Source organism: Nicotiana tomentosiformis, chromosome 9 (genome assembly GCF_000390325.3).
Source record: "Nicotiana tomentosiformis chromosome 9, ASM39032v3, whole genome shotgun sequence".
Taxonomy (NCBI): domain Eukaryota; kingdom Viridiplantae; phylum Streptophyta; class Magnoliopsida; order Solanales; family Solanaceae; genus Nicotiana; species Nicotiana tomentosiformis.
This window is the reverse complement of record NC_090820.1, coordinates 92,631,426-92,654,229: the sequence shown is the minus strand read 5'-3', so window position 1 is coordinate 92,654,229 and position 22,804 is coordinate 92,631,426. Positions and strand designations below refer to the sequence as shown.

Here is a 22,804-nt window from a genome sequence, read left to right as displayed (position 1 = left end):
TGGCGCCCTGTATCACTAAGGGGGAATATAATCAAGGATTGGCGCCCAAACTAGGAAGTGTGTCTCCTACGAATAAGGTTGAAAGACTTGGAGGGAATGTAACTAGGGGTTGACGCCCTGTGTCACTGAGAATGAATGTAACCAGGGGTTGGCGCCCTGTATCACTAACAAAGAATGTAACCAGGGGTTGGCGCCCTGTATCACTAAGGGGAATATAATCAAGGGTTGGCGCCCAAACTAGGAAGTGCGTCTCCTACGAGTGAGGTTGAAAGACTTGGAGGGAATGTAACCAGGGGTTGGCGCCCTGTGTCACTGAGAATGAATGTAACCAGGGGTTGGCGCCCTGTATCACTAACAAAGAATGTAACCAGGGGTTGGCTCCCTGTATCACTAAGGGGGAATATAATCAAGGGTTGGCGCCCAAACTAGGAAGTGCGTCTCCTACGAGTGAGGTTGAAAGACTTGGAGGGAATGTAACTAGGGGTTGGCGCCCTGTATCACTGAGAATGAATGTAACCAGGGGTTGGCGCCCCGTATCACTAACGAAGAATGTAACCAGGGGTTGGCGCCCTGTATCACTAAGGGGGAATATAATCAAGGATTGGCGCCCAAACTAGGAAGTGCGTCTCCTACGAGTGAGGTTGAAAGACTTGGAGGGAATGTAACCAGGGGTTGGCGCCCTGTGTCATTGAGAATGAATGTAACCAGGGGTTGGTGCCTGTATCACTAACAAAGAATGTAACCAGGGGTTGGCTCCCTGTATCACTAAGGGGGAATAAAATCAAGGGTTGGCTCCCAAACTAGGAAGTGCATCTCCTACGAGTGAGGTTGAAAGACTTGGAGGGAATGTAACCAGGGGTTGGTGCCCTGTGTCACAGAGAATGAATGTAACCAGGGGTTGGCGCCCTGTATCACTAACAAAGAAAGTAACCAGGGGTTGGCGCCCTGTATCACTAAGGGGGAATATAATCAAGGGTTGGCGTCCAAACTAGGAAGTGCGTCTCCTATAAGTGAGGTTGAAAGACATGGAGGGAATGTAACCAGGGATAGGATACCTTGTATTAAAGTGGAACCTCACTAAGGATTAGTGTACCTTAGGTTGGAAAATACATCTAGGAATTGGTGTACCCTATACTGAACATGCGACTAGGGTATGGTGTGCCCTATATCAAAATGGGACCTCAACTAAGGACTGATGTACCTTATGCTGGAAAATGCAGTGGTTGATGAAGTAATTATGGGCATGCCTAGAAAGCAGAAGTAGAGTCTTTGAAGAACTTACATTTGGTACATTCGTACTTTGAGAACTTCATTTCTACGCTACTTTGTTTCCTGCTTCAAACAAAGAAAGATTTGTGAGTTTAACAGTGGTGGTCGGTTTGTGGCCTTGATGCCCTGAGTAGTTTGAATTTGCGGCCACCTTGCTGAAAAAGAACTGATTCTTTCAGCGCGATACCGAGTTGCTCGGATACTCTGTATTGCTTTCTGGAAATCTTGGTTTTCCATCGTTGCCCTCGACTATTTTCGTACCTGAATGTCTAAGGTGATGTTGAACCTTGTCTATAAAGCAAGTCTTCACTTTGGAGGTTTTTTCCTTTAAAAATCAAACTTGATTATCTTGCACCCGATATCAGTTTGTGTTTGTGGTGCTATCAGCTTTGCCCATGAAGCAAGTCTTACTTAGTCACCTTTTCGATTTCTTCGTAACACTTTGTTCGGCTTATCAGAGGAAATCAGAGTTGGATTTGTGCCTTTGTCAATACCGTGTATGCCTTACATTATTTGTTTTGCACTTACGGGGAACGGTGACCAATTTTGTGTCCCTTTCTTTGTTGGCTTCTAAGAAAATAGACCAGTAAAGTTTTCTCTCTGGAACTTTCGTCTGCATGAAACCTCAGATCTCGTTTAATCTCAACAACTTATTGTGCATGTTGCCTTCTGGATATGTCCTCTTTGATGTGCTAGGATAGAACTCGTTTTGTATAGTTAGAAAGATGGTAACAGATTTTGAAATCATTTCTCTTTTGTTTTTATAAAAACTGACTCAAAATAATAATGCAAATGAATAAAATGACGCGATGTGAAAATGAGAAAGAATAGTATTTAACTGAAAAATGACACTTTACGAGGAGAGAAACATAGAATGGGCTCTTTTCAATATGGTAGTCAAGCTTTAATGATTATGACATGCATTTTGGATTGAGCGGCCAAATCTATCCAGCCAATCTACCCTTTCTACTTGTTGTTCCCTTTCGTCTTTGAAGTTGGCCTCTTTATGCCAATCATTTGCATAAAATCATAGCTCACCTTCGACTGGTAGTGCCCCGGAAGGTTTTCACCTACCGATCTCTGTCATTTATTTATCTCTACTTACCATCACCTTACAGTGCCCATGAGGGTTTTCACTAGTAAGACTCTCTCATTTTTTTTATTTGTTTTTCTTTTCTTTTTTCTGCTTTCTTGTGTGAGCAACTTAACATTGTTCTATGTCGTGTGACAACTGTTGCTTATTACGTGCTTCGCTTGGCATTCTTAGAGATTAATTGGGAGGTCTTTATTTGTATGGATTTTGGATAGGGTTAAAAAGAAAGGGTTGTATGAAGGCTCAAAATAGACTCAAGATGATGGGGTTGTATACTTACAACTCTTGGAATCGACTCTTCATAAAAACATAAATAAAAAATAAAAATAAAAATAAAAAAAATAAAAAAAATTCCTGCCCCAGTTTCAGATACTGGGAAATTTTTATTTTTGATTTGGTTGGACTGAACCCTAGTGTAGAGCTGCCTACATATCCTTTAAATGAATCAAGTCAAACGTAGTTCAAACTAACACGAAAGATTTCTTTGTTGTTTTTTTTTTTCTTTTCTCCTTTCCTTTTCTTCTCTATTTTTTTTAAACAATAAATTGACCTAGCTTCTATTTTCTGGTGGCATGTTTTTTTTTTTTTTTTCTGAACTTTGACTCTATAGTTGATTCCAAAAGAGGGGGGTCAAAGAAAAATAAAACAGGCTCAAAAGGGGTGACGAAGGGTATAAGTATTTAGGTAGCAGAAAAATGGCCTCCCGCCTCAAGAATGTCAAACATACTATTTAGGTAGCAGAAAAATGGCCTCCCGCCTCAAGAATGTCAAACATACTATCTCTTCTCAGGTTCGGCATTGATAGACATGAATGTCTTCTTGGTTTTGTGAGTTGTACAGCTCCGTAGTCAATATCTTGTTCGCAACAAATGATCTTTCACAAATTGGAGACACATTTTATTGGTCTTTGCCTTGATGTGAAATGATACATTTCAGTACCAACTAATCTATTTTAAATTCCCTGGAATGCACCTTCTTTGGAGATTTGGGTCATCTTTCCTGATATGATTAGATTATGGCAGGTCGTGGCCAAAGAGCCTTTCATCGATTACTCCGACTAGGCTTCAAAACTTTCAATTATCCTTAAGCCGGTATTCATGATCGGTTTGAGATAAACATCTTTAATCTCTACGGATATGACTATATTGGTTCCATGTGACATACGCTTATCATCAAAGTTCTTCAACTTCTTATTTATCCTTCGAGTATTTTTTCTCGATTTAATTCAAGATTAGACAGGCTTTCTAAAATCTAGCCGAAAACTCCGCATGCATGTCATGTCACTAAAATTGGCGTGAAAAGAACTATATATGCAAAAGAACCATACATATTGGATTAAAATGAGACAAAGCAAAAAGTTGCATTTTATTGATTAAAGGATAGAGAGGTTTGATGATAGGACAATCAAACAACATCTGGATCACAACCTCGAAATTATACGGATGATAGAAATTATGACAAAATAAGTTACCAAGACTCCTTCCTGGTAAGGTGGGGAATGTCTTTCCAATTATCAAGCTCAAACATCTTAGCTACGAATTTGCTCATCAGCATCAAACAGGACCTTTAACAATTTTGATTGCCTTGCATTCAGCGGACAGGTTCTTGACATTTTTCACCAAACCGTACCCATATTCTTTATCATTATAAATCATATGAACAGTGCGTGCTTAGTCATGACGTTTAGGATGCCATTATCTTGAACCACGATCATTCCTTCTTGAATCATCATTTCTATTTTCTTTTTCAAAGTCCGACAATCCTCAATGCTATGCCCCTGGACATTAGAATGGTACATGCACCGTACATCAGGGTCAAAACCTTTTGCATATGGATCAGGAACATACCCTTGAAGCGGCTCAATCATGCCACAATGTTTTAGCCTTTCAAACAAACTTATGTAGGATTCTACGATTGGCGTGAAATTGCCCCTCTGCTTATGTTCCCTTTCACACTCTTGTTTTGGACGAGGACGAAAGTATGTTAAAGACGGGGCTCGCATATGTTGGCGATTGGATGGCTTGGCATAAGACTGAGCATTGAATGTTGCATACTGTGGAGCAACTGAGTATCATGGATCCGGGGGTTGAGATGTTCCCCTTTGGCATCTTTTTGCCCGTGATGACATCATGGCCTCCTCATTTTTCTTCTTTTGATTAACAAGGTTGTCCGGCCTATTCTGGATTTCTTGGGTGGCTGCTTTGAGAGCTACTTGACTTATAATTCGGCCAGTATTGAGGCCATTCTCGATCATTTCTCCTATCTTGATTGCGTCAGCAAAAGGTCTGCCCATTGCGAACATCATATTTTGAAAATAATTAAGATCCTGAGCCTGAAGGAAGACAGTGATTAACTCATTGTCATATATGGGTGGCTTAACTCTATATTCTTGCTCTCTCCACCTAACGGCATACTCCCTGAAGCTTTCAGTCGGCCTTTTCTTCATATTGGACAGGGAATTGCGATCTGACGCAATGTCAATGTTGTACTGAAATTGTTTGATGAAGGCTTGGGCCATGTCATCCCAAATGTGCCAGTGAGAGACATCTTGGTCAATGAACCATTCAGAGGCTACCCCCACAAGGCTCTCCCCAAAATAAGCCATCAACAACTCTTCTTTTCCTCTCGCGCCCCTCAGCTGGTTGCAGTAGTTTTTCAAGTGGGCGATAAGGTCACCGTGTCCATCATATTTCTCAAATTTTGGGGTCTTGAACCCTGGTGGAAAATGGATGTGAGGAAACAAGCATAAATTACTGAATGAGACACTTTTGTGACCACCTAGTCCTTGTATATTCTTTATGTTCTGCTCAAGACTTTTCATTTTCCTGACCATCTAATCTGGCTCTCCTGTCTTGAGAGCCTTTTCATTTTCTGTAGGTGACTCATACTGTAGGGTCTGATTGTGTGGAGTCGAAACCTTAAAAGCCATATTTGGAGAGTAGCACTGGCCATCATAAGCATGGTATAATGGCTCAATGTTTGGTCCCGTCATAGGATTTGGTGGCGGGATTGTATACACTGGCACACCAGACATAACGAGAGGGGTGTTCCTAACCGGTGCGGCAGGAGGTCGTACATTAGAAGTACCAGGGGCGGCAGGGAAATTGTAATTTGGTACATACCCCGGAGGCAGAATGTGATCACTCGTTGTGGGGAGCAGTGGTTGAGTATCCTGGGGTACGGTGTAAGTTCCCTCTGAGGGACCCTGAGGCGGAGGCTGACCGAAGACCCAAGCCTGATACACGTCAGACAGTTGTCGTTTCAATCTTCTTACTTCCTCCGACTCTTGCTCAACTGATTGACCCTGAGGGTCGTCACTAACCACCTCGATTTCATCATTATTAGCCATTGCGACCTTCTTCTTAGATCAGGTAAAGTAATGATGTGTTGCCAGTTTCACCACAAACCAACCACCTTAAACTTACTAGATAAGAGACAACAAACGTATTAGGGTTAAGCATTTTACAAATATGAATCAGACGTAATATGCCATGATCCTAACAATATCACCACTTTTAACATGCTTTTGAAAGGCTTCATGTTTCATTCCGGCTTATAAGGTTGCTACATATTATTTTCTCTCTTTCTTCTCTTTTCTTCTTCTTCTTCTTCTTCTTCTTCTTCTTCTCCTTTTTTTTAACTCCTTTTTATCTTCTTCCCTTTATTTTGGAATTATTGAGAAATATTTCGATCGAACCTTTTGGGGGTTGCCTACGTATCATGTCGCCGCATGAATCATATCGTTACGTAGTTCAGGACAAATCGGGAATAAAGTAAAATAAACTAACTCTTTTTTTTTACTCATATATAATTAATCCCATAAAAGCTGCTAGCAAGGAAAAATATTTCGGATTTTGTTTTTTTGGAATTTTTTATTTTTTTTTTAAAGAAAACTTCTAAAGACAGATTTTTTTTTTTGGAATCTTCGAAAGAAATACTTTTTTTTTAAATTGATTTTTTTATTTTTTAAAAAAAATTTAAAAAGACAAAAAATAGTTTTTTGGATTTTGAAATTTGTTTTTTAATTTTGGGAGAAAGACCTTTTTTTAAAAAGAAGAAAATATTTTTTTGGAATTTTGGATTTGACGTATCAAAGAAAGACTTCTAAAGAAGAAATTAAAGAAAAATATTTTTTTTTTTGGGATTTTTGAAAATTGGGGGCCGGAACTGATGAGGTTTGCCTACGTATCTCACATCCGATGAGAATTAGACCCGCGTAGTTCGGTGATAAAATTTTCAATGAAACTAACTATATTTTCTCTCTTTATGAAAAATTAATCATGGACACCAAACGCACCAAATCACTTCGGGCTTTTTTTTTTATTTTTTATTTTTAAAAAAGAACGAACATTTGTATAGAAATCGGGAGCATATTTTTATTTTTTTTATTTTTCTCTGCTTATTCAACTAATCCACCCTAAAGCCGGTCGACATGCAAGTCTCCCAAATAAAGTAACATGTGGCACATAAGTGAACGTTATGGTCTCAAAGAGGATACCTGTGTTATACGGACCCGGCCCCTGTGCCGAGTTTCGCTAAGTCAAATGCACGTGATGCAAATAAAGCGAACCTACTAGGGATATCCGGCATGAAGTATATTCTTCTAGGTTTAAATCCTGATGGAGAAGGTGTCTAGACTTGCTTACTCGAGCGGACAACCCGAGCCGAGGAGCGTCAAGCGTCACCAGTAGTAGAACAGCACTGGCTAGCTAACGACTCTCTCGCCTAAGAATGTATGACTAAATCCTTCACCAGAAGCTCGTAGGCTAACTGACTTTATCTCAAGACAGAAATTTTGTGATGCCGGTAGGCAAACACAACATATCTAACTATAAGAAGACTCAGAGGGGTGCGAGAGAGGATACAATTTATATGTACAGTTCAACAATATCAAAACAGTATAAAGTGGACAAGTAACAGATTAGGCCCAAATAAATCACAATATATACAAAAATTAATAAAGCCAAATAAAGTCAATATACAAGCTCGAATTCTTAATGTCCCCAGCAGAGTCACCAGAGCTGTCACACCCCTTTTTCTACCCGCAAAATAATAATGTGTGGATTAAAAGTTTTTTTCAATTAAAGTGATAAAATTGAGTAGGGATTATTTTATTTACAGAGTCGCCACTTGGAATTGATTTTGTTGGTGTTCCAAGTCACCTTTTATTTGAATCTCTAATCAAAGGAAGATTTGACTCTATTATTATTGGTCTGCGAAAATAATGTCCGGGTAAGAAATTCTGTTAACCGGGAAAAAGGTGTAAGGCATTCCCCGAATCCCGTGGTTCTAGCACGGTCGCTTTTATTGACTAAAATTTGGCTTGAATTATTTTTGGATAAAGTGTGTATTATTTGCCTTAAGTTACTATTGTCTAGTGCTGTTTATAATTAATAATTTTGGCCTAGGAGCGTGCAAGCACACAAAGTCCTTATTTGATTATATGTATTAAAACAAAGAACGTGTCGGTACACATGGTTTAAATACAATTAATATTGAAAAGTCAAGGAGCGGGAATGCACACATGACTACTTTATTAAAAACAAAATCGACCAAGGACCGTGTATGAACACATGGTCTACATCTCAAACGTGCCTAAAATTGCCTATCGCTTAAATTAATTAAAAAGCGCTTCTTTTTTATTTATTACTTGTTCGACTAAAAAAAAATATTATTATTAAAAATATTTTTTACTAATGCAAGACATTAAACCCGGGTAAGCTTATGTTAAGCTTTCATGGTATTGGGCCACTTATTTTATTTAACAAAAGACAATTTATTGGTTTTAAAAAGAATGCCCATCTTGCTTTCTATTGTCATTGGGCCTACAAATTTTAGCTTATTTGGCACATGTCTCTTAAGAGCCTCGATGACCAAGACAACACAAAATAACAAGTATTCTTCTAAGCCCAAATTGCTTCTTACATTGATGTCCAAACTAAAAATTATTTTTTTCATAAAAAGAAACTTACATGCTAATTATTATCTTTTATCTTCTTAAGCAATTATTTCTTAAGGACTAACATAATATTTTTACTCATCTACACTAATCATGGCACTAATCAAACTACACTCATTAACAACATAAAAACCACGACTAAATATAAAAACTACAAAAAACGGTAATACTTCAATGCTAAAGAGAAGAACTATATTAAGTATAACATTATGTTGACTATAATTCAAAGCATCAAAATATTTGAAGCTAGAAGTCTTTCTTAGATAATTATATATGAACCATAAAAGTAACTCACGGAAGAGAGCCCAAACTAAACAAACATGGTTAAAAGTGGGGTCTTTATCTTTTCCTTAAACTAAGTAATCTTAAGAGAATGCAATTTCAATCACATATATAAAGAAGAAAACAATAATTTAACTAATTTTTAACAGATTTACATGATGATAACACTAATATAACATTCATCTTGAAACAAAATCAGATCTAATATGTTCCATCAACCAAACCGGGATCAAATCCTTCTTATTATCGTCAAGAATCTGCAATATAAGAATTTGAAAGTTACCTGGTTTGTGGAATAATAAAATACAGCAGTGCAGCAATAAAAAAAACTCAGCAGCAAATACAGTAGAAATAACAGCAACTCAAGTGATAAGACAACCCAGAAAACTCAACAAAGATGCTTGAAACTGGTAGCTATCAACTTCACAAATTGCCTAAGGGATCTTTGTATTTTTCTCGAGGTTTTTGCACTCAAATAATTCTCACAAAACTCTAAAATTTCAGCTTGTTATATGTATTAAGCTGCTGATTTTTCTCAAAGATATATGTCTTTCAGCAACTCTCCAAGATGTGTCTCAGTATAAGATAGAGTGTGTAATAGAGTGTCCCACTTTTCAGTGAGTAAGGATCTCTGCATTATAAGTGTAAGAGAGTCCCTTTTATAGGAGAAAAGCAGCCCTTTCAATAGGCAAATAAAGTTAGATTTTTGGACAGATTTTGGTTCACCAAAAATCTGTCCAAAAGACTGACTTTGTGTGCTAAACACTGTTCAAGGTCTGTCCCAAAGGTGAAAGGACAACCTGAAAATCTGCTGTGTCAGAAGCAAGGAGAAAAAATGTCCTTTCAGCCACCCTACTAGTAAAAGTAAGCTACTATTACCTTATTTTGTGATAAAATAAACTAACTTCAGATTTTAACCATCAACAACAAACTACTTGCTCAACACAAATCAAACTTGGACAACTATGAACTGATAAAGCATAGACGAGACTAAAAACGTAATTGAACTAAGTATTAAAACCAACTTGATGGGAATGAATTCGATTTGTGCAAACTAATTACTAAACAAACAACTAAATTCACAAACTAATGCTCAAAACAGAACGAGCATCGTTAACAATCGGACAACGACTAACAACAACTAAATAATCAACTAACTAAGTGAACGATTTAACTAATACACTAAAGATCATGTTTAAATCAATAACGACTCTAACAAACCACTAAACTAAATAGAGATAGCTAATTAAATAAACCTAACTTGAAACTCTAATTAACAAGAAATAACGAAAACAGAAAAATAAATAGATAAAAAATCAGAAACTAATCTACTAAATATTTTTTAAAAAATTAGAAATTAATTAAAGAGATGACGATTATACCTAACAAGTATGCTTGAAGCCGTTCGAGCCGCGAGAAGACGCCGGATATGCTAAAAGGCAACTACCCGACTCCGAAAAGCATGTTTCTTTCGGGTAGATGCTAGAACGAAATGTGTTTCAGCATCTCGCCAAAAGAAACGAGTGTCTTTGAGTCGAAAAATAGCTAAAATGGGGGTTCGGGGTATTTTGGCGGTGGTGAGGCGGTGGGCCGTGGCGGCGGCGAGGAGCGGGCTGGCGGCAACGGGGATTTTGGGGGTGAAATGGGTAGGAAAAGATAGGTCTCGTGGAGCTCTATCCATTCATGTATGTGTTGTAGGGTGGTGTTGGCCGGAGCTTCAAGAATTTGGACCAAAAAGTGGCGGCTAAAGTTTCTTAGATCTAAAATTCAAGGAGTTTGAGGGTTTTTTGAAGGAATTGGTTTGGAGATATGGGAAGAGGAGGTTGTGGAGATTATATGGTGTTAATTTGGAGGTGTTTGGAGGTGGTCCGCCGCCGGTGAGTGATTTCTGGCGGCGGCGGCGACGGAGAGAAGAGAGAGAAGAGAGAAAGAGTTATGGGGGAAATGAGGGAATTTTTCGGATTTTTGAGGCTTTAAATACCTCTTGAGAGATCAAATATGGACCATTTGATCAAGGGGTGATCAATGGGTGAGATTTGATCTTGGGTCACTTAATGAAACGACGTAGTTTTGAGGCAAAACTACGTCGTTCCGGACCCTTTCAAAGGCAGCCCCTTATCTTACACTTTTGGCCACTTTCTCTTTCAAATTTGGCCCAATTTCTTTCTTAATCCTACTTATTAAACTAAATTTATACAAACAAATAAATTAATTAAGTAACTTATTCAAATGATCAATTAACTAGATTAATTCACCAATTGAATAGTTAGTTAATTCCTATAATGCACAAATAAAGAAAAAACTATTTTTTTGGTATTTTTATGATAGGAAATATGCAATCAAAGACACAAAAATTGGGAAATATAATTAAAGCAACAAAACACTAATGACTTTAGGAGGTGTTAAAATAGTACAAAAATTAGGTATTCACAGTTTATTGTGATCGTCGGCTTTCCTAGTATTGTGATAGGCGCCATCACGACATATGAGATTTGGGTCATGACAAGTTGGTATCAGAGCCTAGGTTACATAGGTCTCACGAGTCATTAGCGGGTTTAGTAGAGTCTTGCGGATCGATACGGAGATGTCTACACTTTTCTTCGAGAGGCTGTCGAACCATTAGGAAAACATCACTTTCTTGTATTCTTATTGTGTGAATTTGTTGATTCCGGAAACTAAACTTCTGTTACTCTATTCTCTCACAGATAGTGAGGACACGTGCTACCGGACCGGGAAGATGGCCACTAGTACCACCAGCTAGGGCCACGAGAGGCCGGAGCCGCAGTAAAGGCCAAGGTGCAGCTCGTACAATAGTTAAAGCAGCACCTGTAGACCTACTAGTTTCTCCAACTCAGGAGTAGATTCTAGACGTGGTTGAGACGGTGGGATCAACTTAGAAACTAGCTATGCCCATTGTGATTCCTGTCCTTTAAGAGGCTCTAGCCCAGATATTGACTGTTTGCACTAGCCTTGCTCAGGCGGTTTCAGTTCCGGCAGTGCCAGCCACTTCTCAGGCCAGGGGAGGTGCTCAGACTCCTGCCGCCCGTACTCCAGATCAGGTGATGCAGGGATTTCAGACACCGAGGGTACTACTAGCCTAGTTGTTTGCAGTTACTCAGACCCAGGTGGGTCCCATTATGAGTGATGAGGAGCAGAAGAGACTAGAGAGGTTTGGGAGGCTCACGCCTCCAACATTCAGTGGGGTTGAGTTTGAGGATGCTCAGGATTTCTTGGATAGGTACTAGCGGATTCTTCGCACGGTGGGTATTCTCGAGACTAGTGGGGTCTCATTTACTACCCTTCAGCTGACAGGGGAAGCCTTTAGATGGTGGGAGGGATATGAGCAGAATAGACCGGCTGATGTTGCACCATTTTCATGGCAGCGGTTCTCTGTTTTCTTCTCGTAGAAGTTTGTGCCACCGACCCACAGAGAAGAGTTGCGTAGAGAGTTTGAGCGGCTATGCCAGGAGGGTATGTCCGTGACCCAGTACAAGATGAGATTTTCAGAGTTGGCTTGTCACGCAATTTGATTGGTTCCCACAGAGAGGGAGAGGATTAGGAGGTTCATTGATGGCCTCAGCTATGGATTGCATTTTGTTATGACTCTGGAGAATGCATCAGGTGCTAGGTTCGATGAGGTGGTTGATATTGCTCGGCGGCTAGAGATGGTCCGTAGTCAGGAGCGTGAGGAGAGGGACGCCAAGAGGCCTCGTGGTTCGGGTAGTTTTAGCGGTGTTCCTTTTGGGGGGCAGGCCTACCACAACAAGGGTTGTACTTATAGGCCCGCTCAGATGGCTCGACCGATTTATCGTGGTGCATTAGCTAGCCAGGGTTCATACAGTGCCCGTTTGGATCAATCATCTCTCAGTTATCTCCTAGATTAGATTTCATCATGTGCTCCATCGGTTCAGGGTTCATCTGTGCTAGGTCCTTCTAGTAGTTATTCTGGTACTCGAGGCCCGATTCAGTCCCCACCACTAGCAGGGAGTTTCTTCGATTGTGGGGAGTTTGGGCATATGTGGAGACAGTGTCCCCGCCGCTTTGGAGGTCCAGTTTAGTAGAGGGGTAAGGCAGTGACTTCCGCACTAGTTAGCTCACCACCCGCACAGCCAGCTCGGGGTGGGTCTCAGGCAACTAGAGGTCGCCCTAGAGGGGGAGGCCGATCAGGTAGCGGTTAGGCCTGATTTTATGCTATTCCTTCTAGGCCAAAGGCCGTTACTTTAGACGCGGTGATCAGAGGTATTGTTTTAGTGTGCCATAGGGATGCTTCAACATTATTTGACCCTGGTTCTACTTATTCCTATGTATCATCCTATTTAATTTATTATTTGGATATGCCCGTGAGTCCTTAGTTTCACCTGTTCATATATCTACGCTGGTGGGCGATACTATTATTGTGGACCGTGTGTATCGATTGTGTGTGGTGACCATTGGAGGGTTAGAGACTAGAGTTAATCTCTTATTTTTAGTATAGTTGATTTCGGCATGATTTCGGGTATGGGTTGGTTGTCTCCATGTCATGCAATTCTGGATTGTCACGCTAAGACAATGACTTTGGCGATGTCGGGATCGTCGATGATCGAGTGTAGAGGTTCTTTAAATTATTTTTCCAGCAGGGAGATTTCTTCTTTGAAGGCCCAACAGATGGTTGGGAAGGGGTGTTTGTCATATTTGGCTTTTGTGAGGGACGTTGGTGCTGATACTCCTACTATTGATTCTGTTCCGGTAGTGCGAGACTTTCCAGATGTGTTTCCTGTAGACCTGTCGGGCATGCCACCCGACAGGGATATATATTTTGGTATTGACTTGGTGCCGGGCACTCAACCAATTTCTATTCCTTCGTATCGTATGGCACCAGCAGAGTTGAAGGAATTAAAGGAGCAGCTTCAGGAGCTTCTTGATAAAGGGTTCATTAGGCCAAGTGTGTCATCTTGGGGTGCACCGGTTCTATTTGTGAAGAGAAGGATGGTACTATGTGGATGTGCATCGATAATAGGCAGTTGAACAAAGTTACAATCAAGAACAAGTATCATTTGCCGCGCATTAATGATATATTTGACCAGCTTCAAGGAGCGAGGGTGTTCTCTAAGATTGATTTGAGGTCTGGGTATCACCAGTTGAAGATTCGAGACTCAAATATCCTGAAGATGACATTCGGGACCCGCTATGTTCACTTTGAGTTCTTTGTGATGTCTTTTGGGCTAACCAACGCCCCGCAACATTCATGCATCTGATGAACAGTGTATTCCAGCCATATCTTGATTCATTTTTCATAGTATTTATTGATGATATCCTGGTGTACTCACGTAGTCAGGAGGAGCATGCCCAGCATTTGAGGATTGTACTATAGAGGTTGAGGGAGGAGAAGCTTTATGCCAAGTTCTCAAAGTGTAAGTTTTGGCTTAGTTCGATGGCGTTTTTGGGACACGTGGTGTCCAATGAGGGGATTAAGGTGCATCCAAAGAAGATAGAGGCGGTTCAGAGTTGGCCCAGACCGTTTTCAGCTACTGAGATTCAGAGTTTTCTTGGCTTGGCAAGATATTATTGTTGCTTTGTGGAGGGTTTCTCGTCCATTGCAGTTCCTTTGACCAAGTTGAACCAGAAGGGTTGTCCATTCAGGTGGTTGGATGAGTGTGAGGAGAGCTTTCAGAAGCTCAAGACTGCATTGACCACAACTCCAGTTCTAGTTTGTCCTTCAGCGTCAGGCTCTTATACAGTATATTGTGATGCTTCTCAGATTGGTATTGGGTGTGTCTTGATGCAGGAGGGTAAAATGGTTTCTTTTGCTTCGCGCCAGTTGCATCCTCATGAGAAGAACTACCATGTTCATGATTTGGAGTTGGAAGCCATCGTTCATGCATTGAAGATTTGGAAGCATTATCTCTACAGTGTGTCTTGTGAGGTATTTACGGATCATCGGAGTCTCTAGCAATGGTTCAAACAAAAGGATCTAAATTTGAGGCAGTGGAGATGGTTGGAGATGCTAAATGACTATGATATTACCATTTTGTATCATCCCGGGAAGGAAAATGTGGTGGTCGATGCCTTGAGTAGAAAGACGGTAAGTATGGGTAGTCTTGCATTCATTCCAGTAGGTGAGAGACCGCTTGCATTATATGTTCAGGCATTGGCCAATCAGTTCGTGAGGTTAGGCAATTCGGAGCCCAGTCGGAATCTAGCTTTTGTGGTTTCTCAATCTTCCGTATATGATCGCATTAGAGAGCGTTAGTATAATGACCCCCATTTGCTTGTCCTTGAGGAAACGGTTCAGCACAGTGATGCCAAGGAGGTTACTATTAGGGATGATGGGGTGTTGCGGATGCAGGGTCGGATTTGTCTGCTCAATGTAGATGGGCTACGTGAGTTGATTCTTGAGGAGGCCCACAGTTCTCGGTATTCCATTCATTCGAGTACCGCAAAGATGTATAAGGACTTGAGGCATCATTATTGGTGGAGGAGGATAAAGAAAGATATAGTGGGGGTTTGTAGATCCGTGCCTAAACTATCAGCACGTGAAGTACGAGCATCAGAGTTCGGGCGGATTGCTTTAGAGGCTTGAGATTCTGGAGTGGAAATGGGAACGTATCACCTTGGATTTTGTAGTTTCCCACGGACTTTGTGGAAGTTTGATGATATTTGGGTGATTGTGGATCGGTTGACCAAGTCCACGCGTTTCATTCCTGTTGGGACTACCTATTCTTCGCAGTGGCTGGTTGAGATCTACATCCGCGAGATTGTTCACCTTCATGGTATGCCAGTTTCCATCATTTCAGATCAAGGCATGTGGTTTACATTGCACTTTTGGAGAGCAGTGCAATGAGAGTTAGGCATAGGGGTTGAGTTGAGTACGACATTCCACCCTCAGACAGACGGACATTCGGAGCACACTATTTAGATATTGGAGGATATGCTACTCGCTTGTGTCATGGATTTCGGGGGTTCTTGGGATCCATTTCTGCCGCTTGCAAAGTTTTTCTACAACAACGACTACCAATCGAGCATTCAGATGGATCCGTATGAGGCTCTATATGGGAGACAGTGTCAGTCTCCGTTGGATTGGTTTGAGTCGTGTGAGGCTAGGCTATTGGGTACTGACTTGGTTCAAGATGCTTTGGACAAGGTTAAGTTGATTCAGGATTGGCTTCGCACGGCGCATTCCAGACAGAAGAACTATGCCGATCTGAAGGTTCGTGATGTTACTTACATGGTGGGAGAGAAGGTACTGCTCAGAGTTTCACCAATGAAGGGTGTTATGAGGTTCGGGAAGAGGTTCAGTTGGATGGTGATTTGACTTATGATGTGGAGTCGGTGGACATTTTGGATCGACAGGTTTGAAAGTTGAGGTCAAAGAACATAGAATCATTGAAGGAGCAGTGGAGAGGTCAGCCAATCGAGGAGGCTACTTGGGAGACCGAGCAGGAGATGCAGAGTAGATATCCATACATATTTGAGACTCTAGGTATGATTCTAGACCCGTTTGAGGATGAACATTTGTTTAAAAGGGGAGGATGTAACGACCCAACCGGTCGTTTTGAGTTTTGTAGCCCCGTTTCCCCATTTACTACTTATTTTGTGCTCAATTTTTGTTATGTGTCTTGTCGGGGTGGTTGGTTCGCTTCGGGGAAAGTTTCGGAATGAATTGTAACACTTAGTCCCAAGGTTGGGAGCTTAAGTTGAAAGATCGGATGTTGACTTATGTGTAAATGATATTGATTTAGAGGTCCGTAGGTGATTTTGGCTTGAAATGGCGAAAGTTGGAATAATGGAAGTCTGGAGAGTTAAGAAGTTTGACCGAGAGCTCATTTTGTGGTTACCGAGCTCAGATTTTGGTTTCGGAAGTTGGAATAAGTCTGTTTGTGTCATTTATGACTTATGTGCAAATTTTTGAGGTCAATCGGAGTTGGTTTAGTATGTTTCGGCATTAGTTTTGAAAGTTAGAAGTTCATAAGTTCATTTGGCTTGAATTAATGTGCGATTCATGGTTTTAGCGTTGTTTGATGTGATTTGACGCTTCGAGAGAGTTTGTATGATATTTTAGGACTTGTTGGTATGTTTGGTTGAGGTCCCGGAGGTCTCGGTGGGATTCAGACCATGTTCAGCGCATCTCGGAACTTGAAGACTGCTGATTTTTGTTGGTGTTGGTTTCCTTATATGCGATCGCGAGAGGAGGATCGCAATCGTGAAGAATGTTGTATGCAGCTGGGATTTTATTCTATGTGTTCACGAGAGATTTTTTGGTCGTGAAGCTTAGGGAGTAAGTGAATTGCAAACACGTGGGTTAAGTCGCGTTCGCAAAGAGGAAAGGAAGAAGCAGGGGTTCACGCGATTTGTTCTTCGAGATCGCGTTAGGAGGTTCGCGATCTCGTAGTGTGCTAAGCTTGTGAGTCGCGTTCGCATGAGGTAATTCGCGTTCGCAAAGAGTTATTTTTGGCAGCCGTGAATTTGTGCTTCATGATCATGAGATTGCGATCGCGAAGAAGATCATCTGGGCAGACTTTTAAATATCAAAAATGAGGGTTAGATTTATATTTCATAATTTGATTTTGGGAGCTCGGATTGAGGCGATTCTTGGAGGGATTTTCAAGGAAGTGATTGAGGTAAGTGATTCTAACTCAGATTTGGTTAAATGGCATGAATCTATCGTTATTTTTATTATTTAATTAGTGTTTTGGGTTGGAAACATTTGGAAAATTTGTAGAAACTTCATAGTCTTTAATTTGAGGATTTGAATGTCGAGTTGTGATCGGATTTGAGTAATTTTGCTATTGTTGGACTCGTGGTTGCATGGGTGTTCTGATTTTTACAATTCTGTCGTATTTTGAGACGTGGGCCCGAGTTTGACTTTTTGAGTTGACTTTTTCACTTTTGCTTAATATGATAACCCGATAGGTCATCTTTAATTTTAACCTTCATTTCTGTATTTTTGAGACCTCGATTAGCTCCATTCAGCATTTCTTGATTTGCGTGTGCAGTCCGTGTCTTAATCCGAGAGGTTTTTGTGTGAAAAAATTGATAAAAAATTGAGATTATGTTTTACAACTCATTTGAGTTGACTACGGTAAATATTTTGAGAAAGCAGATCCCGAATTAATGTTTTGACGGCCCTGGTGGGTCTGTATCGTGATTTGTGACTTGGGCGTATGCCCGAAATTGAATTCTAAGGTTCTTAGCTTGAATTATCACCATCTGTTGAAAACTATAAATTTAAAGGATTAAAGAATTCCCAAGTTTGACCGTAAATTGACTTTGTTGATATCAGGCTCAGATTCCAATTGCGATAGTTGGACTAGCTCTGTTATGTCATGTGGGACTTACATGCAAAATTTGAGGTCATTCCGGATTGGTTTGACATGTTTTGGCGCGAGTTATAGAATTAAAAATTTCATAAATTCATTAAATTTAAAGAGGTGCGATTTGTAGTTTTGACGTTGTTTGAGACCTCGAGTAGGTCCGCGTTATGTTACGGGACTTGTTGTTATTCGAGTAGCTCAGATGAGTTTCTGAGGGAATTTTCACGAGTTTGAGTTGGGTAAGTGTTCTTTATCCAAAATTAGTTATATTTCTTGATTTCATACTTATTTACATCATTAATTAGTTAATTGAATGGAAGAAAATGAGATTTTGTAAAATCTTCCAAAATTGAAAATTGAGGATTTAAAGGGTGATTCAATATCGGAATTCGATAATTGTTTATAGCTGGACTCGTATCGGAACGGGTATTCAGATTTCATAAATTTTGTCGGGTTCCAAGACGTTGGCCCCATGTTCATTTTTGAGTTGACTTTTCAGATTTTAATTTGGAGACTTAGCATTTTCATATGGAATTGATTCCTACAGCTTGTGTTGAGTATATTGAATTGTTTGTGACTAGATTCGAAGACTTGTTCGAAAGGAAAGGCCGTGGTCGAGTGATTGCTTGAGTTGCGAAGCAAGGTAAGTGTCGTGATTAACCTTGAGTTGAGGGAATAGGATTTTTTTGCCTATTTTCTACGTGATTAAATGTCTGGGTACAACGTATATGTGAGGTGACGAGTACTTATGTGTTGTTATTGAGTTAAAGCATGCGGGTGGAACTTTTTTTTTTTTAATGATTTATTGCCTATTTAATTACAATATCTATGCTTGGGTTAGGCTAATACTTGTTTGATCATTATTTTCTGTATTTATTGCTCATTTTATAATTGTTAAATATTTTGGAAGTTGAGGTTGGTACCCTGGTATCATATTGAACGATAAATATAAATCCCCGCATTTAAATTATTTTTTCGAAGTTATATAATCCTTGTTCCGCGGTAAGAAAGAGTGTAAAAGCACAAAGGGTAATGTCGTGTCATTTTTATATTACCATTTATTGATTTATAAAGTGAGGAGGAGAGTTAAAGCACAAAGGGTGATGCCGTGCCATTTATATCATTTATTCATTATATTATGGCAAGGAAGAAAGTTAAAGCACGAATGGTGAATGGTGATGCCTTGCCATTTATGTTATTTATTCATTATATTGTGGCAAGGAAGAGAGTTAAAGAACGAAGAGTGATACCGTGCCATTTCATGTTACTTATGACATCATCATTTCATGGTAAGGATGAGAGTAAAAGCACGAATGGGGGTGTCGTGCCATTTTTATACTATCAGCTACCTTTCTTTATTTTTGATGATTTATTTGAATGCTACGCAATATTTCTCCTGCCGTAATTATCGTATCTTTTCCCTTTCGCATGTTCCCACTCAAATTGTACATTGCTAATCATTGTGTTCGTTACTGCTTCATATATGTATATACTTGTACAGGTTGTTTACGTAGGTGTTCTGTTATAGCCTCGTCACTACTTCGTCGAGGTTAGGCTCGACACTTACAAGTACATGGGGTCGGTTGTACTCATACTATACTCTGTACTTCTTGTGCAGATACTGGAGTTGGTCCCAGTGGCATACCGTAGACTTGTTTGGATTCAGCTACCCAGAGGAGATTTGAGGTATAGTTGCACGATGTCCGCAGCTCTGAAGTCCCCTTCTACTTTATCTTAGCTGTGTATATTCTATCGGACAATTTTACTTTCATTCAGACCTTTATCTGTATTATTCTAGTAGCTCGTGCACTTGTGACACCAGATTCGGGGATGTATTTAGATATTTCAGTTGTTATGGCTTTCCACACTTTATTTTATTTTCATCATAGTTATTTCAGTAGTTGACATCCGTTTAATTGGATTTGTTTAAAAAATGCTTAAGATTATTCTAACGTTGGCTTGTCTAGCAAGTGAAATGTTAGACGTCATCGCGATCCTAAAGGTGGGAATTCCGGGTCATGACACTTATGAACTTAGCTTAATCATATGTAATTGATTCATATAGCTTGTGTTGATTGTATCGAGTTGTTTGTGACTAGATTCGAGTCGTTCGGAGGCCGATTCACGAGGCAAGGTCTTAAAGGAGTACAGATTTGTGCTGTTTGAGGTAAGTAACACTTCTAAACTTGATTCTAGGGGTATGAATCCCTGAATTACGTGTTATATGGTTGGTGTTAAGGTGACACACATACTAGGTGACGGGCGTGTGGGCGTGCACCGTAGGAATTATGATTCGGTCGATTCCGTAGAACTGTGTAGTCAAATAATCTTGTTATTATCCATATATTCTCCATGTGTTAGAGAAATTGAGTTGTGATTCATGTTAGAAATCATGCTTAGGCTATATGCTGGTACTATTGGGATCCACAGAAATCGTGTTGTTGTTGAATTACTTGCTTAATTTGCAATCATGTACTCAGCCACATCTATCATTTGCATATCATATCTCAGTCTCTGTTGCCATATATTGATACATCATATCATCATTGTTTGGGCTGATTGTCATGATATTCGTGAGCCCGAGAGACTGGAGAGATTGATGACTGAGTGAGGCCGAGGGCCTGATTATGAGGGTGTTTATTAGATCGGGCTGCACGCCGCAACATGCTTTATTGATTCATGCCATGATTGGCTAATTTTAGCACTTTGGCAGGATCCGCTCCTCCGGAGTCTGACTAATCAGCAATGAGCGCAGGTACCTACTGAGTGCGAGTGTGAGTGTCAAGCGATTGGGAGGACTGAGTGACTGTGAGGATCGAGTGACTGTGAGGATTGAGTGACTGGGAGGAATGGGAGAATTGATACTCCGAGAATATGCATATGATTTTATCATTGTGTTGCATTACAGTTGGAAGGCATAATTGACATGTAGATATAGTGATTTACTGTTCCTCATTTCAGTCACACTTAGCATATTTTACCCGTATTGTACTTAAACTGATAAACTTGAAAGCATGTCTACATTTCTGTACTGTTAACTCTATATTAGGGTTGTACCTGTTGAGCTCGTCACTGCTTTCAGCCCAAGGTTAGTCTTATTACTTATTGAGTACATTTGGTCGGTTGTATTCATACTACACTCTGTACATTGATGGCTTTAACTTGTATTAGTGGAAGTATACATCTTTTTAGTCATCCACTTTAAATTTGATAAAGGAAAGGTGAATTCAGAATTTTAATGATAAATTTTAATGTTTTAGGCTTTTAGTATGAATAACTTGTATGCTTAAAAGTATGTTCAAAATTTGATATTTGTCGAAATTTTAATACTCCATAGCTTTTAATGAAAGCACTATGTTCACGTTAACTTGAGCCCATTGTACGTAGATTGCATTTGCCCTCTAGTGATCATTTACCTTAATCAAGTCGAATACATTATCTTCTAAAAAGTTTTGATAGTTATGTTTTTTTGTCGCGTGACAAAAAGTATTTAGAAATTAAAGTGCCATACAAAAAACTTTAGATAAGGGGAATCTTCTCATTGACTGAAATGAAGAGTCAACCTTTTATGCAAGGCAATCTGGCACAAATGCCTTGATATTGTAAAGACTGTTTTGCTATACATTATCTTTGACCAAAATGAAGAAATAAGGAATTAATTTTCATCTTGTAATTAATTCATAAACGTCACATAGAAATTTATCAGGTGCAAATTCTAACACAAACGGGCAGTTGCATACTTGCATAAATAATAATGGTGAAATATCTCTTTTTATCTCATGAACAGCAATACCAAGAATTTTTAAACGGGCGCAAATTTAACACCGCTGAATCGCTGATCAAAATATTAAGTACATGTGATTGTGCAAACTCACCCCTAAATAATTAGATGGGGTTTCTTCCTGATTAGTTAACTATTCACTTGATGCCATTGCCATATCTTTCGTGTCTGACCAATGAAGGACAGCCCAACACACTAAACTGGTGTCGTGCGTATAATCCAGACTCCAGAGAAGAGTTGGACTATATTAGATCTTTTGTACACAGTCTTACTTTTCATCTCTTTAGTGGTGGCTCACTGATAATTTCCAAGTAAAAAAATTTATAAGAAAAGATCATCAACTCAAGTCCTTCAATTTTTTTATCTGAACATTGATATTAGGGAGCAAAAATCTTCTTCATCACAAGGGATAGTAAGTCCCGTATCATGATTAAATCCAAATTCTTCTTCAGCCCTTTGAAGCAAACTTTGAAATTCAGGATGTATCAACCAAGAAATGGGAATTATATATCTGCTTCTATTTTCACCCACATATACTACAAAATGGCCTTTTGGGACATCTTCAGGGTATCCATTCTCATTCTTTCCAAAGCTTGAACACCTTTTCATAATTTGTTTGAAGGCTGCAGTTTGAGTAAAGTGTTTGCTTGATTTCTTTAGAGCCATTTTGGTTCTTGATATGAGAAGAATTAAGGGGGAAATGTTCAATTGGGGTGGCTTAAAGTTTTGTTATTTTGAGTTGTTTGGGGAAGGATTGTAAGAAAGGAGAGTATTATAGGAGGAGATGGAAAAACAAAGGCACATGGAATGTGTGGGAACAGATGAACTAAATAAGTTTTGTTTAGGGATTAGTCTTGTATAAAGGCATTGAGTCTCTTTTGTTCTTTCTTCCATTGGTCCTATGCCCTACTTTTGTTACCCCACCTAAAAACACTAGATTGGACCACTCACCTCCCTATAGCTAAAACCCAAAATGCAGCCCCGGTGACTGTTCCTTTTATCTTTAATAAAAGGCCAGCTCAGTGTACTTAGGCTTTCGTTGTGTGTAGGTTTGGAGAAGGGACCAATCACATTGAATGTATTGTACGTAAAGTGCTTTGCATGCATATTATTTTTATACAAAGTTATTT

General features: G+C 39.6%; 2 protein-coding genes across 2 annotated transcripts; both read right to left on the bottom strand.

Annotated features, from left to right (window-relative positions):
• Positions 1-4,433: 4,433 nt before the first annotated feature.
• Positions 4,434-5,195, bottom strand: LOC138899198 (uncharacterized). The gene has a single exon (XM_070185336.1). It carries the CDS (start codon positions 5,193-5,195, stop codon positions 4,434-4,436), a length of 762 nt encoding a protein of 253 aa, XP_070041437.1.
• Positions 5,196-21,541: 16,346 nt separating this feature from the next.
• LOC104099997 (auxin-responsive protein SAUR50-like) lies at positions 21,542-22,476 on the bottom strand. The gene has a single exon (XM_009607151.4). It carries the CDS (start codon positions 22,338-22,340, stop codon positions 22,035-22,037), a length of 306 nt encoding a protein of 101 aa, XP_009605446.1. The 5' UTR covers positions 22,341-22,476; the 3' UTR covers positions 21,542-22,034.
• Between the last annotated feature and the right edge of the window lie 328 nt (positions 22,477-22,804).

What these genes read in the sequence shown, in the direction of transcription:
- LOC138899198 (XM_070185336.1), bottom strand. Translation starts at nt 5,195, where the DNA reads ATGGTCAGGAAAATGAAAAGTCTTGAGCAGAACATAAAGAATATACAA.
- LOC104099997 (XM_009607151.4), bottom strand. Translation starts at nt 22,340, where the DNA reads ATGGCTCTAAAGAAATCAAGCAAACACTTTACTCAAACTGCAGCCTTC.